Raw genomic sequence first — 16,420 nt, 5'->3', positions numbered from 1 at the left:
ACTTTCTGTTTACTGCTCAAAGATGACCTTTCCTTCCTTTTTCATTTTATTATTCATTCATTTATAGACTCATTCTGCAGGTGGGCAATATAGCTAAAAAATAATAATAATAATATTGTTTTTATGTATTGAACAATATTTAACACATAAAAGATATACTGAATATTCTTCTGAAACATATAATAGATATTTAATGTATAAAGAATGTAGTTAATGTTTTTCTGAAAAACATCTGGAAGGTGTGTGTGTTTGTGTGTGTGTGTGTGTGTGTGTAATTTTATGCAGCAATGTAACAATACATAAATAGTAAAAAAAAAATGACATGTTTTTATAAACATTTAATAAATGAAACATCACACAGAGGCTTTCATTAACATTTTTGACAATCTAATCATTGAATTAGAGTTCACTGAAATGGACGGTTTAATTTACAAACCTCTGATTAGGAAACATAATGGCTTAAGTACATTTTAATCATATTTTTGTATTGCCAGCAAAGTCATTGAAAATACACTGACTATTCAGTATATTTCACAACACTAACTCAGTTTTTTTCAAGCTCTCTTAAGAGGTTTGTAAGTGCTATTTCAGCTGAACCTGAATTTATCATAGAAACTCAAATTAGTGTAGTTCACTGTGTGCGTGTGTGCGTATAATGTTCTGCTGACAGTAAAGCCATTGTATTCCGTTCAGTCCACCCTCTGTGACACACTGGGGTATTGTGTAGTGTTATACACAGACACACACACATGCAACCTCCCTTTTCTGCCTCTCTGCTGTTTTTTAGAACATATTCCCGACATCCCGCAATTACCTGAACATCTACCCATCTGCTGGTCTGTTTGTCCCTCCGTGCTTCTGAACCTTAAATTTAATAAGTCTCTCACTTTCTCTCACTCTGTCGTCCAGAAATAGCCTGTATAATTGCCCCCTGCTGTTTTAACCCGCTCTCCTCCCACCTTTTCTGGTCATTTTCTTGTCCTCTCAAATACCCAGAGCTCAGCATTTATATGGCACCATGGAGATTACAAAAAGTGTTAGTGTTTGTGTGAGACTGTTCATTTTTTTGGGCTGAAATGTAAAGGTTTTCATTAGAGTTGGAGTTAAGGCTTTGTGAGAACTTGAGATGGATTATGCTCATTTTTGCAGTCTCCTGCTCCTTTGTTCTTCCAACACTGCCTCTGTATCCATACACGAGACCATCTCATGTTAGACATTCACACCTGGAGTGCCAGAAATCGCCATCTCACACCTTCACACATCTGGTAATTAAACAGTCTCCCCTCTCGTTGTCTCAGACTCTCTTCCCATTTTTTCCCTTTCTTTCTCTTGCTTCCGTCTCCCTTCCTCTGAGAATCGTTCTGCTGTCGGCTCAAAGTTTCTTTCTTAATCAGCTTACTTGCAGAAAACCTGCATCTCTAGAGAGGGAGAGAGATGGAGAGGTGAGCTGTCTGCGAGATCAAAGAAAGTTGGGTTTTTCTCAAGGCTGAATTGACCCAAATACGAGAGGAAGTTTTCGTCATCCTTGAGGAAAAGAGAAACCCTTATCTTTGCCTGGAACCAAAGCATCCTTCTGAGATTAAGACACCTACTTCTTAGGCAGTGTTTGCTCATGCTTTCATGCACTCAGTGGTAATAGTGTCAGCATGGTGTCATACACCTTCAGCTCAATAAAATAAATGCCCCTGTTGACACAAGCCATTTAGTCATTGACTGAGACCAGTGTGATGCAGATGGTCAGAGTAAATGCTGAACGGTTTATAATGTTCTGTGAGGAAGCAACGGAGTCATCGCAACCACAAACCAGAGACTGTGGAATGAGGTCATGCGCACATCATTACTAATGATGAGAGGAAAAAATAGATATGAAACAGTATTACAATCTCACAGTATTATTGGAACTATTGAAGGAACATTCTCTTAAGGTTACATTAGTGCCAATGTTTTTCAGAAGAAAATTGAGTAGCGGTATATATATATCACAGTTTTGAGTCGCTGTCACAAAGAAGCACAATATTATTGTATTGTGACCCAGATATCAATATACCACATCAGCAGGTCCCTGATTCCCACCCCTAATCATTATTGTTGTGCTCTGTGTTTGAATAATTGACCCAGTCAGTGGTGTGAACCGTTTATCAGCCCTTGACGCACATGTGTGTGTGTGTGTGTGTGTGCGTGCGTGCGTGTATGTGTGGAACAGATTGTTTCTCAAGAATAGAATGTTGTCGCTGTGTTTTGGCTCTAACTGCTTGTTTTCATGCCAAATACCGCACCGCTCCCCATCCCAGAATGCACTGTAGCATTAATAGGACACTCTCATGCTGGGCTGTGAAGGACTGTCAGCCATGCATGCCTTCCTGAGAATCTGAAGGAATTTATCCATCTATCATTCTATCTAGCATTCTATCATTCTGTCTATCATTGTGTTTAACATTCTATCACTCTCTCCTTCTGACTATCGATCTATTGTTTTATCTTTCTATCCATATTTCTATCTTTTCATTGTTCTATCATTTTATCCTTCTTTCTTTCATTCTATCGTTCTGTCCATCTTTCTTTCTTTCCGTTATCCATATTTTGTTATATCCTTGTTTAATGAGTAAACTCATTATTCGAACTGTGCCACTGCACGTTGACTTGCAAATACTAAGATTGTAACTGTGTCTCTGGATTGTTCTGTGCTTGTCCTGCCCCCTCTTTCTCTGCCTGTCTCTCGATCTCCCCCTCCTGTTGTCACTCGAGCTGCCATGTTTATTCCACTGGGAGTTTTACAGTGAGAGATTTGAGGTAGACTGCAATTCAAGACGGGACTTGTCCATGTCTGCCACCACCTATGAAAATGTGCTAGATTCACAAATCTGGTTGTTCTTCATACATTTTGGTTTTGAAATACACCGTGAATACATTTTAATTAAATATACAGTGACATTTCATTGTGAAGCATGGCATGTTAAGAGTCTCTCTGGGTCTGTATGCTTTTCTGGGTTGATAGAATTTAAATTACGTACATTTAGGGAATTAATTTAAATAATGTGTCAAGATTTGCATTATAATAAGTCAGTGATTTAAGCAGTGTAGTGAATTGAAAAGAGTAGAGCTGATGTAACCATTGAGTTTATAAGACTGAATAGTACGTAATTTTTGACCTTTTGTGTCTGTATCAAATTTTGATTAAGAAAAAAAAATCCCTGAGCGGCTTGTTCTCTTAATGATCTATTCTATATGTCTTTTCCCTGTCTCTCTCTCTGTCTTGCTGTCTCCAAGGTTACAGCCCCTAGTGTGTGCGCAGCCCTCTAAGAAGCTGGCCCTCGATCAGGTGAGTGAATTTAAATCACCGTCCTTCCTGGATATATTAAACCACTTTTCCTTATCCCTCAAATGGCCCTCTGGCCCAGAGCTTCACTTAGTTTTTCTCTGGTGCAGGAAAACTGCATTAAGTTGACCTAGAAACAGTTTTTTTCTTTTCATGTCTAAATTAAGAGAATTATTTTGATCCACCGAGCTGCTTCTAGATCAGCAGTCTAACTCAAAGGTGGCATATCTTAAGCTAATGTACTGCCTCGGACTGCAGTGGAAAGTGGGGCCGCTGACATCTTGACTCTGAGGAGGTCTTGATGACACATAGTCTTTTCTCTCGAATCCTACTGATCCCTTGCTGTCGTTCTGGCCCGTAGACTGCTGAAGCTCTTGAGTTGCCGTCACTCCCTCTGGCTGTATCTTCCATGATGCATCATCTTTCTGTATGTCAGAGTCCTTGATCTTTTCTCCTCTGTCTAATTTTTCTCTGTTATTAAGTTTGTCTGTCTTATCTTGGTCTCTGGTTTTTCCATCTACTACTTATAAACATCTGTGTATGTGAGAATACATAATCAATGCTTTTTTTGAACCGATGGCAAAAAAACTTAAATATCTTGCTCTTAAGGCATCTTTAATTTATGACGATGTGTACTTTATAGAGTACAGATTGTTTCAAAGCAACTTCATGGTAATAAAGAGCCTCAGTAAGAAATTACTCTATAATTGCTCTTCCTCTGAAAAGACATTCCTTTTTGACTGACTTCTTGAATATTTATTTTTCAAACCCTCCCCAGCTAACCACTTTGTCGTTTCACTATACAGTCAGTCAGCTCCACACAACATTTTTATAGCTCACTGAATATCCTGTTTTAACTGGAAACACGTTGGATGATGGACACAAGATGAGCAGGGAATGCCATCTCATGTTGAGTTTGTCTTTCCTTCTCTGCCTTCAGAAAGGGTTTGGCGCCCCAGTGGCCACTCCTGCTGCCCCATCCCAGAATGCTGTAGTTGTGGAGAGCGGACCGGTGGCGTACGAAGAGCCTGCAGAAGAAGAAGAGGAGGATGAGGAGGAAGAACACTGTGTCAGTGCCATGCAGTTAATGGGCAGCACTGGTAAGTGATGCAATAAAGTCTGTCCTTCACCTGTAGGATACATTTTTAACATTTAATTTAGGTGTATTCATTTTAGTATTATTTATACACTATTATAGTTTTTTAATAATGTTGTTTTTAATTGCCAATTTAAATTGTTAAATTTACAATATTTTTATTTCAGTTTTCATTTTAATTTTATCATTAATCATTTTGTGCTGTCATTTTTGTTCTTTTTACTTAAAATGCTTAGTTTTTTTCGGTTAGTTATCAACGTGACATCTCAAATTTTTTAGGTATGCACCGATAGGATTTTTTGGGGCTGATACCGATTTTAACAAACACCGATTATTAACAAACACTTGTCTGATACTGATACCGATATTTGTCACTCTCTCTCTTATTTGAAAGTTTGCCATCAAAATAGATAGTATTTTGATCATGTTATAAATCAGCAAAGTTCAAAACACCTGCATTAAATTATACTAGCAGTTTTACTGCTGCATCATCAAATAATTTCTAATGAACATGAATTAGATCCATTTAACATTCAGCAGGCCTACATAAATATAACAGAACAAAGATACATATTAAATAAACAGTGCTTTTTAGCCTTTTAGGTTTAACAGTTTTCAGGTACAGAAATAAACAAATATAAAACACTTCACTGTTTAAATTAAATACATATTTATTCTTTATTGTAACAGACTTTATTATGATTAATCTTCTAATTTGTTTTTGTATACATTTTATTATTTTTTGTACGTTTAAATATGTATGAGATCTCCTTTACTTAGGCAGGACTCTTATTTTGATGGGCTTTTAGTCTACGGAGCTATATGGGCAATGAAAGTTCTTCATATTTATAGTTTGTCAGTTTATTAAGCACCCCCCTAAAAGGCATGAAATCTGTTTATATTTGTTTACTGTTAGTAGTAATAAGTGTTTTGTGTAATTCACTGTATGTTGAGGATAATGCAACTGAGAGAGAGATTAATGTGCACTTCTCATGCTGTGCTTTGTTTACACTTACGACAGTTACAAAAGTTGTTTAGTCAAGAATAGTGTGCTATCTTTTGCCTTTTGTTATTAGATTATTTTGGTTATTTGCAGACCGCAGCGCTAGGATTATGCAGCTCAGTGCCTTTACGCAGTTAATTAATAAACCATTGGTTTCTTATATTGGCCACTTTCCTTATATAGCCGATCTGCAGATGGTGGTAAATTGAGGAAAAATCTGCCGATACATCGGTGCATCGCTACTTATTTTTATTTGTTAAAAGTTATCTAATATTCATATTTTATTTCAGCTTTATTCTAATTAACAAAAATAGTTTTAATTAATAACAACAACATTGCTTTAGAGGCTTTCATCCTTTTCTGAACCAATAGTCTTTCAATATAAAAAAGCTAGATGTTCTGCATTACACTTTGTATTAATGTTGTTTTTCATTAAGAACATTAACTTTACTATGTCGCATTCTTAACAGATTATTAGCTAATGTTTATTAAAAAATGTTACATTTTGAATATTTACTAACCTTTTTATAATCCTCTCAGACTCCTGGTTGAAAACATTTGTTTCTTTTGACAAAAACATCTTTATTTTATGCTCTTTGTCTGAGTTTCTATAGTTCAGAAAAGTGTTAAGATTTGTCCCAACCTCTCTACATTCCTCTTCTTTCCTGTCTACAGATTATGGCTGTGAAGTGGATGATGATGATGGCGGCTTCTGAATCCAGAGTGGCTGTGGGAGCACCAGTGGAGAGGACTCTAACGCTTACCGTGCTGCTTATTCTGACCCCAAAACACGCATACAACCTCCATCTCATTACCTCTAGTGTCCGTGCTTATGTTTGCAAGATGAGAAAAAAAGTGAACTTTACACACTACAGAGGATGGAAAACTACAGCTAAACAAGATCAAAGATACCACATTCTTGCTTTTTTCATAGGTGTGTGTTCTGAGCTTTTATGCACGAAGTAACTCCATTTAAAATCACAGCACACAAACAAGATGATGAGAGTAATTGGATGTGTGGTGATTGAGAGTGATGATTCTCTCTCTGGAGTGTGTAAGCCTGCTAGCTAACTGTATTACTGTGTGTTTTAGGCTAATGATGACATATGATCTTACGCATCTAAAGCGATTAGCCCACATGAGGCTCAGGACTGTGCGGACAAATGTGTGCATGTACACGTGCCTTTAAATATTGCAGTATACAGCCCTGAAATAGTGTTATGATTTTCAGAGCCAAAGTGTTATTCTTTAAACCAAATGTAGCTTTATGTGTTCAGTATTCAGTTAGAATAGATTAGAGGTGTAAAATATGATTAGAAACAGTGTTAAATTTTGTTTTGCTGCTTGGCTGGCTTTATAGTGCCTTTTTTATTATTATTATTATTATTATTATTATTATAAAATTATCTACTGGTCTGGTGGATTTTCCAGTTGGGCTATTAAATATTTTTTTCTTCTTTTTTTTTTTCTCAGTATAATGTTTAAATGGTAAAGTACTCTAATTAGAATATAATTATTTTTACATTTGATGGTTGCTGTTTTCCTTGTTTAATATGGAGACATGGATATCAAACCAAATGAAAATACTTGAAAAATTTGCTCCAGATAAATGCTGTAAAAGTGTCATTGGCTTGATCATATTATTACTGTTAAATATTTTTAACATTAACAAAAATGCTATATATATATATATATATAGTTTTTTTTCAAAGGAAAATGTTTACAGTGTTGCATTGTTTTGAAATGGATTGATCGTTTAATATTGGTCTGTTAATGAGGAAGAAAACAGTGTTATAATTGTACTGCTTCTATCTTAATTCTCAGTATGGTTAATGCTCTTTGAGAACATTTTACTTAATTTATAGTTTGTTTTCTCCCAGACCAAAAGATATGAGTAAACTATTTTTTCCCCTTCTGTTAGAAAAGTATTTAAAGGGTCTCTTCTATCAGTCATGCAACGACACACAACAGATATTACTGATGCAAAACCAAATCATTCCAAATCTGATCAATAAAAGTACAGGTTACAGGGTAACCATCTATAAATGTAAAAAAATAAACATACAGTATAAAAATACTTACTTTAGCTGGGATTGTTTAGCTCAAGCTGAACCGCAACCTTGATCTGTTCTGATTAAAACATAGACCAAACCTCTGTATTGGCATTGACAATTGAAAAATACTTGATGTCTTGGTGAATTCTTGCATGTATAATACAAATCTTTAGTATGCAATTCATCAGGATTTTAAAAACTGGACACATTTATAGTTTTATTTTGGTCTTAAAATTTAATCATCTTGTTTTTATACCATTAGAGCTAGTTTCATTAGAGTCGATTGATTTGGTCTTGAAACCGTAATAGTGACAATAAAACACTCAAATTGTGTTCCGTAAACCTAAACAGTATTATGGGCAAAGAAATAAAGAATAATTATGCATAACATCTACAGTTTTTTTTATTCAGTGTGATCACTGTATATTTATATTTTGTCTGTCGGTTATAATCTGTCCCTCGACACTATGACCTCAGACAGGCTATCTTCACTGCCTGTGGGCAAAGCTTTCTGGGAAATAAGGCAATGAAAGGGTTGAGCATCTGTTTTTAGGTTCATGAGCTCAAGGCTGTTATGTTTTGGTTGGCATAGAAACATGAGCAGTAGTAATTGTATGATCCCACTGGATGAAACCCTAGACGTGACCTCACTCTCATCTCTGCAGGGCAAGGGCTGCTGGGAGTTGAAGTTCTTAAGGTCATCTGTATTTACTGAATGTGATGGCTGGTATATTCTTTTACTGTCTATGGGTATTTGCTAGCCTTCAAGGCTAGTAAAAGCTCTGAGAGGAAGGTGACTTTAACAACAGCAACAACAACACTTTATATATTTATATATTCTCTTTTGTTTTACATGATGGATACAGAGAATACACAGTTTATCTGTGTATTTAAATATTTAGCGTGTGATACTAATTGTATATGATGGTTTGCATCCTTTGGGAGGAAATCTGTAGGAAGCTTTGATCAATATCCCCAAAGACCCTGAGTGAAATGAACACGGTCCACTCACCTCTTCAGACTTCTGTCTTTCTCGTCAGCTCTTTTTTCACTGATCTGGGGCCTCATTTATAAAGCGTGCGTACGCACAAAACGGGGCTGGAAACGTACGTACGCCAGTTCCCACGCAAAGGTTGTGATCTATAAAAAACAAACTTGACGGGAGAATGTGCGCACCTTTAAGCAAACTTTGAGCCGTGCGTAGATTGTAGAAAATGTGAGAAGAACGATTATAAGAATGAATGACATTTAATTTTCACTCCATTTCATACGTTATATCCACATTATCATGAAGATTAAATCCAACAGTGTTATTTGTGCCGATTGTTTTAGGCTATATACATCTAGTAAAATCCAAACGTAATTCAAAATGTATTAAAAGTAAAATAAAATAATAATCAGCGCTGCCTTACAGTCACATTGTCCACAACGGGAGCACAGGAGGACATGGCGCGATACATGTGATAGCCTACAGAATAGCATGAAATACCCTTTTATTAGAGAACTGCAGAACACAGTGTAAAAAGGAAATATTTTCCTTAATGTACATAGCCTATATCATAAAATGTCAAAGTCTGCAAATACAGTCATGAAGCACAATCGCTACTCATCATCGGTCCTAACTATTACGGTGTTCATTACAAAACCGTCAAGAAGCATGTGTTCACTATAACATTTTCGTCTTAAATTTTCGCCCACAAATTAATTAAGTGATTTTGTCAAGGTGTTAACGATCAGTCTATTTGCTAGAAACATATAAATTCTCCGGTGACCCGGGTATGTAATGCTTCATGATGGCACTCCTGGCACTGTTGGAGGATTACGCTAATGGCAGAATAAGGAGAGAACGAGTTTTCAGGGACCATGATGATTTCCTGGCCCATGATGATGACTGGCTAATAAGCCGATTTAGATTCCCTAGAGCTGTGCTCTTGGATCTATGTGCTGAATTGGGTCCAGTATTAGAGAGGGCAACACGCCGGAACCATGCCATCCCAGTCCAAATACAAGTCCTCACCACTCTGGGGTTCTTGGCAACCGGCTGTTTCCAGCGGGAATTGGCAGACAGGTAAATTAATAATATAAAAAAACTATAAGTAATCCTCAAATTTGTCTCTAAGACCTTTTTGTATATGAAATAATTCTATTGGAATCTATCATCTCACCCTATAGGTCTGGTATATCACAGCCGTCCCTGAGTGCCATAATATCTGTCGTTTTAAATGGTATACTTAATATGGTTAGTCGATACATCAGGTTCCCCTACACTGTGCGAGAACAGGCCGAAATTAAAACGCAATTTGCAGCAATGTCTGGTTTCCCAAATGTAATCGGCGCAATTGACTGCACTCATGTTGCTATAAGGGCACCATCTGAAAATGAATTTGCTTATGTTAATAGAAAGCATGTGCATTCTATTAATGTGCAAATCATATGTGACTCCAACATGACCCTCACAAACATTGTGGCACGCTGGCCTGGTTCAACACATGATTCCTTTATCTTGACACATAGCAGTGTAGGGAACAGACTAAATGCAGGCGCAGTACGTGATGGCTGGCTTCTTGGTGAGTTTAACAATATTAAAAAGTAGAAACTGTAACTATTTTGTTTTTAATATAATTATAACCTGCAGGCGACAGTGGCTACCCCCTGAGACGCTGGCTCCTCACCCCATTTTTAAACCCGCAGAGCGCAGAGGAAACTCATTATAACGAGGTCCACTCTCGTGCCCGCGCAGTTGTGGAGCGTGCCATCGGCATCCTGAAATGCAGATGGCGTGCTCTGGATGCCTCGGGTGGCAGACTTTTATACCATCCAGCAAAAGTGTGCAAGATTGTCAGGGCGTGTGGTGTTTTGCACAATATAGCACTGAGAAACGGTATTCCTCTCCCTCCTGATCTCCCTCTACCCCAGCATTACGACCCCGAGCCACAGCCCCCTGGCCGACAAGAGGGATATCAACGAGGTGCAAGAATCCGTGAGGATGTCATGCGGCGTTTGTAAAGAAAGACAAAACTCAAGGTTCATGTTTTAACTGCATCTTTTAATGATTGTGCAATTTCTTGCATCACTTCTCTCATCTGCCGTAGCTCATCTGCAACCCTGTTGACAGCGTTTATTGTCTCTCGCTGTAACTGCAGGACTGCGTCAGTGAGTACCCGACCACTTTTGGACGTGCCAGACGCAGAAGGGGCACTGCTTTGAGCCGGACGCTGTGCATCTGCATCTGAGAACCCCTCACCCTGAACCTCCTGTTCATTTACAGCTTCAGACTCCGGAAGGACTGGAGGACAAACAATTGGCAACATTTATCCATTTATCACCCCACACACTCAAATGTACAGCGTTAATGATTAAAAATCGGTTTAACCTTGCTCCTCTGTGGTTTCAGTCACGTCAGTGTCTCCCTCCTTTTCCGACACAATACCACACACGCTGACCTCCCCAATTATAGCCGCGATTTTGCTGTCCACTGATGTGAGATCAGCTGTACATGGGCCCCCACCAGTTACAGCCACGCTCTGGCGGTGGGAGGACAGTTTTCTCTTTGCCTCCACCTTGAATGAATGAGAATCTTTATTTCACATATTTTGCATACTGTAAGCACATGTAAATAAAACTTTTTGAAAATCAATATTGCTATTTATATAGGTATATAGCCTAATAAAACACAAATGTAATATGTTGGTAAAAAAAAAATTTGTATACCTTCAGGTCGGACCATTTTTTCTTTAATTCTGCAACTGTCCGTTCTGTCCCACTGACACAATTGACGGCAGAAGCAATACTTTGCCACTCGCACTGCTTCTTTTTATTAGTGACCCCACTGCTGTGGCCACCAAATAACACAGTTTTCCGAGCCTCCACCTCCCCTACAAGTGTTTCAATCTCAGTATCTGAGAAATTACGTTTTTTTCCTCTTTTCTCACCTGTCGCCATTATTAAAATTAGGCTAACAGAAATGCACGTTTTCACTTTCTTGGATTAATTAATTGGCGGGTCGCATGCCAGTTTTCCAGGTATATATGGGATTCCACTCTCATTTACATGCTGATCAGCAATCATGAGGTGATTTGCATTGACTATTTATGGTTAAAAATGGGCGTGTACAGGGCGGGATATGAGGCTGGTTCACGTACGCACATCTGCGGGTGATCTGTGATTTATAAAGGGAACATTGCTTACAGGTGTGCGTACGCACGGTTTTATAAATCGGAATATTTTTTGGCGTACGCCATTTTTGGCTTTTGGGCGCACGTAAACTTTTAGTAAAGATCCTACGCATAGTTTTATAAATGAGACCCCTGTTCTTTTCTTTTAAGCGCAATATCTGCCCACCTCTACAGTTGATTTCCTGTTGTATTTTTAATCTTTGTAAGGGCAGATTTTATAATTACCTTATGTATCTGTGTTGTTGTTTATGTAAAATACAGAATTTTTAAAATTAAACTCGAGGGTTAGGGTTAGGGTTAACCTAACACTCATAATCTTAACAGAAACGGTAATTTTTTTTTTTATTTTGGAGGCATTTCTGCCCCTTTTTTTATAAATAAAAAATAAAATATGAATCTATAATATAAGTATAATATTATAAAATAATATTGGGACTTCGAACATGTTTAAAATATAATATAAAATATTAGTTTAATATACGGTAGTTCTAAGCGGCCATGCATTGTCATTTTTTTCCTTCTTGTTTTCTCGTTATCTTGACATAACGAAAGTCGTTTTCTTGTTATAACGATTTAATTTTCTCGTTATCTCGACATAACGAAAGTTTGTTTTCTCGTTCAAGTTTGACAGGCATCTGATGGACAACCATGCAGGCGCTTTTACTGTAGCCAGGGGCGTCTCTAGAGCATTTTCCCTGGGGGGGCCATGCTGGGGCACTCGCCAGTGACCAAAAAAAAAACTAAATTCTACAATATATTACGTAAATCCTATTGATTTTATTATTATTTATTATTATTTTATTAACTTGAATAAAGTTACTTGTAAACAAATGTAGTAATAAAGCACATTTTTGATTAATTTAGTTTTTTGTAGTGCCTGTATATATCCATTAAGTTAAATTTGAGAGGCAGTGTTTATTATTTTTAGTGTTTTCATAAAACTAACAAGTTTATAAAATAAAAGCAATTTTAATTATGAGCAATTTTAAAAACCCACAAGCAGAAACGATGTCAACTATTTTCTTTTAATAAGTAGTTTGGCCATTACAATATACAGTATAGTTTTATTCGACGGCCACCCCAGTCCCCCCCCCCCCCCCCCCACCACCACCACCCATAAGATGTCTTGTGATTGGTGCATTTTACGGACTCTACTGAAAAATGCTCTAGACACGGCCCTGGTAAGTTTCCATTGAATTTGACAAGAAAGAGAATTATATTATGACTCAGTGAGAATAACATAAAGCCGATTTAAAATCAATTATAAGTGCATTTAGTGTTTCCTACGGTTTCAGCCATTCAACCATAATTTTAGGAAATTACAAGTATTGTCCATCTTTATGGAGAGTACGATGCAAGCGCATATATTTGCATGCATTGTAATAGTCTTCATAATAGCAGAGATCGGGATGGGAGAAGAAGATTGTTGATTGTTGAATAAATACATTACTTTTGTTTTCTTTGTGTACAAAAAGTATTCTTGTATCATCATAAAATTACGGTTGAATCACTGATGTCACATGGACTATTTTAATGATGTCCTCACCTTTCTGGCCTGAGAACATTTTACTCTCTAAGGAGGGTCAGAAAGCTCTCGGATTCATCTAATTATCATAATTTGTGTTCCGAAGATGAACAAGAGATTTAAAACGATTGCTTTCTATGATGTTTTGGGTTAACTTACAGGATAGAGATAAGAATCATTGTACACGGAGAGTTTTAAATGATTGTTGAAAATATGAAAATGGAGAAAATAATTTTGAATGGAAATATATACAGTGGGTCAAGGATTGTCTGGAGAATAAAGTAATCTGTCCTAACATGACATAAAATGATGTATCAGCATGGAATATTCATGAACCTATTGTTGAAATTAGATTTTTGAAGCCAGGAAAAGCAGAAGATGGATAAAGTTATGAAATGTTTTATGAGAATTTTATTATTATGTTATATAGATTGTTACAGATGGATCTAAAGATCCATTCGAACAAAAAGTAGGCATAGGAGTATACGTTCCTAAATTTAAGAAAAAAATATGTTTAAGAGTAAGTGACAAATTGTCAATTTACTCTACAGAATTACCTGCCATAATTGCAATGGTTTGAACAGATTAAGTCAAATAGTATTGTAATTTGCTCAGATTCCTCATCAACTCTCAAAAGTATGTTTACAAAATGGCACATATCGGGATAGTATGAAATGGCTGATAAGTTAGCAAAAGAAGCATTAAAGAAAAACATGGTGGATACCGGGAAGAAGTAAGATAAAATCAGTGATTAACAGGAAAATAATAAGATTGTGGCAACAAGTTGTGAAAATAGTAGCAGTATTATAATATTGGAAAACGAATTGGAAAAAGAGCAGTTTTATGGAAGGCACAGAAAGGAAGAAGTAATGATTTCTAGATTAAGGATGGGGCACAGGACTAAATTTAACACTTGTAATAATAGAGAAACATTGAAATGTGTATTGAATGTGATGATTTAGAAACAGTAGAACATGTGCTTTTGAAATGTACTGTAAAATACGATGATCAGTGTAATAAGTCTTTTTTAGCAATATAAAGAATAGGTCAGTGAGTGTCTTGGACCTTTTGGTAAAGGGTTTGAGTGATAATCAGATATATATGGCGGTTTTAACATTTTTAGAACTTACAGGTCTAGACAACAGGATTTAAGACTAGTGTATGATGATCATGGATCATGATGCTTCTGCCCATCTCAGAGGTTGAGGAGCCAAAGCTGGAGAAGCTGAACATACAGCACCAGCTGAAGCATGCACTCTGATCCTGAGTGGACATTACAATTTTATTAAATTGCATTTAAATTAAAGGTGCTGTATGAAAGTTTTTGACTCTACTAAAGCATAAAAATACCATAATATGTTTTCAGATATTTAAGAAACATGCTAAATTAACATACTTGTTTATCTGAAAAACAATGCAGCCGTTTTTTTCCTTTGAAAACGTGTGTTCTGGGCCAGAATGTGTGTAGTTGTTTTGGTTTGTGAAACCCGCCTACTGCTAGTTTACCCAAATGTATTTTGGAACATGGGTGGCCAGTTGGTGGAAAACACTGCATATTTAATTTCATTCATCGTCAAGTGCGCTCATGTTTATGTGTCAATTTGGCAACCTGTATCAAGTCTGAAGAGGTGGGGCCGGGTTCAACCACTTGGTGTAATTAATTAATTTTTAAAAAGCAACACGATTCATCACCCATGGGAGGAAGTTATACAATAGGCGTTGGTAGGCTAATACGCCACTGACGAAGGGGGAGATGAACGAAGGTCTCGCGGGTTTGGAACAGTAGGCTATAAGGGTGAGTAATTAAGATGAGACACTGCAGGCAAAAACACTGTTTTTCCAAGCACCTGTCAATTTTGAGATTTTGGGCTTTTTGGTTTTGCATAAAGTGCTTTTTCAAACTAGTGGAAGAAAAACATCCAAAAGACACTGTTAAGTGTTTCTTTTATAGCACTTTATCTGTTTGTGTCAATAGATTTCAATTAAAATACATATTTTTAAAGGCCGTTTTCTCAAAATGAGTTTTTTCTTCAACACTGAGCCATAAATCTCCACTTCAGTAGCACTTACACACACCAAACTTGACATTTTTATTCCTGTCTATATTATGAAGATTTTTACAGAGGGATTTGTTCATATATATTTTCCTTGATTATATACAACATTTTATTCCCCCCAAAATTGTGAAAATATATTGGTTTCTGGCTGTTCAAAGTATTTTCTGAATTATGGAGTGACAAAAAAAAGATAACCAGAATTCCCTCTGTAAAAACATTTGACTCTAATGTGTCAAAAAAATTAAACAAAAAATTTGAAACTGATTTCATCTAGTGTTCAGATTTTTGTACTAGACATTTATGCAAATTAGCACATATTTCATTAAATAATGCCTCATTTGCATATTTAAACATAACATTTTTGAAAACTTGTAATACAAAAAATGTTTGCAATAATCAATGTAATCAATCAACTGGGTAAGTAAGGTGATAACTATTAGTTATTTTTTTTGCCCTATTCACCTGCAGTGTCTCGCCTTAAAGGAACACTCCACCGTTTTTTGAAATAGGGCTTATTCACATTATTTCCTACATTTAGATAGGTGGGCAAATGCATTTTTGCGTCAGTGCATGCATTGTTTTAGTTTGACTGGGTCGGCGTTAGCTTAGCTTAGCACAATGAATGGAATCCTTTGTTGCCAGCTAGCATGGCCTGAGTAAAAGTGATCAAAAAAATTTAAAAAACCCACCTAATTACTTCTTGTGGCCTGCGTATTCACAACGAGTACAAATAGCGATCCAGATTAACACTAGGCGATTTCCTAGGCAGATATTGACTTGGGACTATATTATGGGGAAGCACAGGCGAAGCACTGCTACTACGGTGCAGAGATATCACACAACACATGAAATCCCACGACTTCCGTCAACATACCGGCGTGAATAGTAGCTGCCTGGCTATTTTCCTTACAGTACACGAATGGCGATGAACATGGCTGATTTTGAGAGAGACGAAGAGGGTGACTTCTCAGACAGTCAAGAACCAGAACCATACCTATTTGAACCAGAGTTTACAGAAGACGAGCTGCGTGCTTTGGAAATAGAACGACAGGAGGAGGAGGTTGCGATCGCTCGTGATGAGAGCCAACATGAACTGGTGGTGAGAATGTGGGGGAATATGCCAATCTATGCCGACGGAAATAGAGTGTCTATGCTGTAGAGAGTGGGACATGTTTTTGCCATTGATGACCCGGC

At 36.9% G+C, this 16,420-nt stretch overlaps 1 protein-coding gene across 1 annotated transcript in view; it reads left to right on the top strand.

The window, feature by feature from the left end:
* Positions 1-7,857, top strand: part of brf1a (BRF1 RNA polymerase III transcription initiation factor subunit a) — a 37,114-nt gene extending 29,257 nt beyond the window's left edge. Inside the window, exons 17-19 of the mRNA XM_059565980.1 lie at positions 3,268-3,319; positions 4,257-4,416; positions 6,091-7,857. Coding sequence (XP_059421963.1) covers positions 3,268-3,319; positions 4,257-4,416; positions 6,091-6,131 — 253 coding nt within the window. The 3' untranslated portion in view covers positions 6,132-7,857. The remainder of the gene's footprint in view (positions 1-3,267; positions 3,320-4,256; positions 4,417-6,090) is intronic.
* Positions 7,858-16,420: the final 8,563 nt, after the last annotated feature.

This window comes from Carassius carassius, chromosome 14, assembly GCF_963082965.1.
Source record: "Carassius carassius chromosome 14, fCarCar2.1, whole genome shotgun sequence".
Classification (NCBI taxonomy): Eukaryota; Metazoa; Chordata; class Actinopteri; order Cypriniformes; family Cyprinidae; genus Carassius; species Carassius carassius.
Note: the sequence above shows the minus strand (reverse complement) of the source record. Positions and strands in the feature narration are given on the sequence as shown.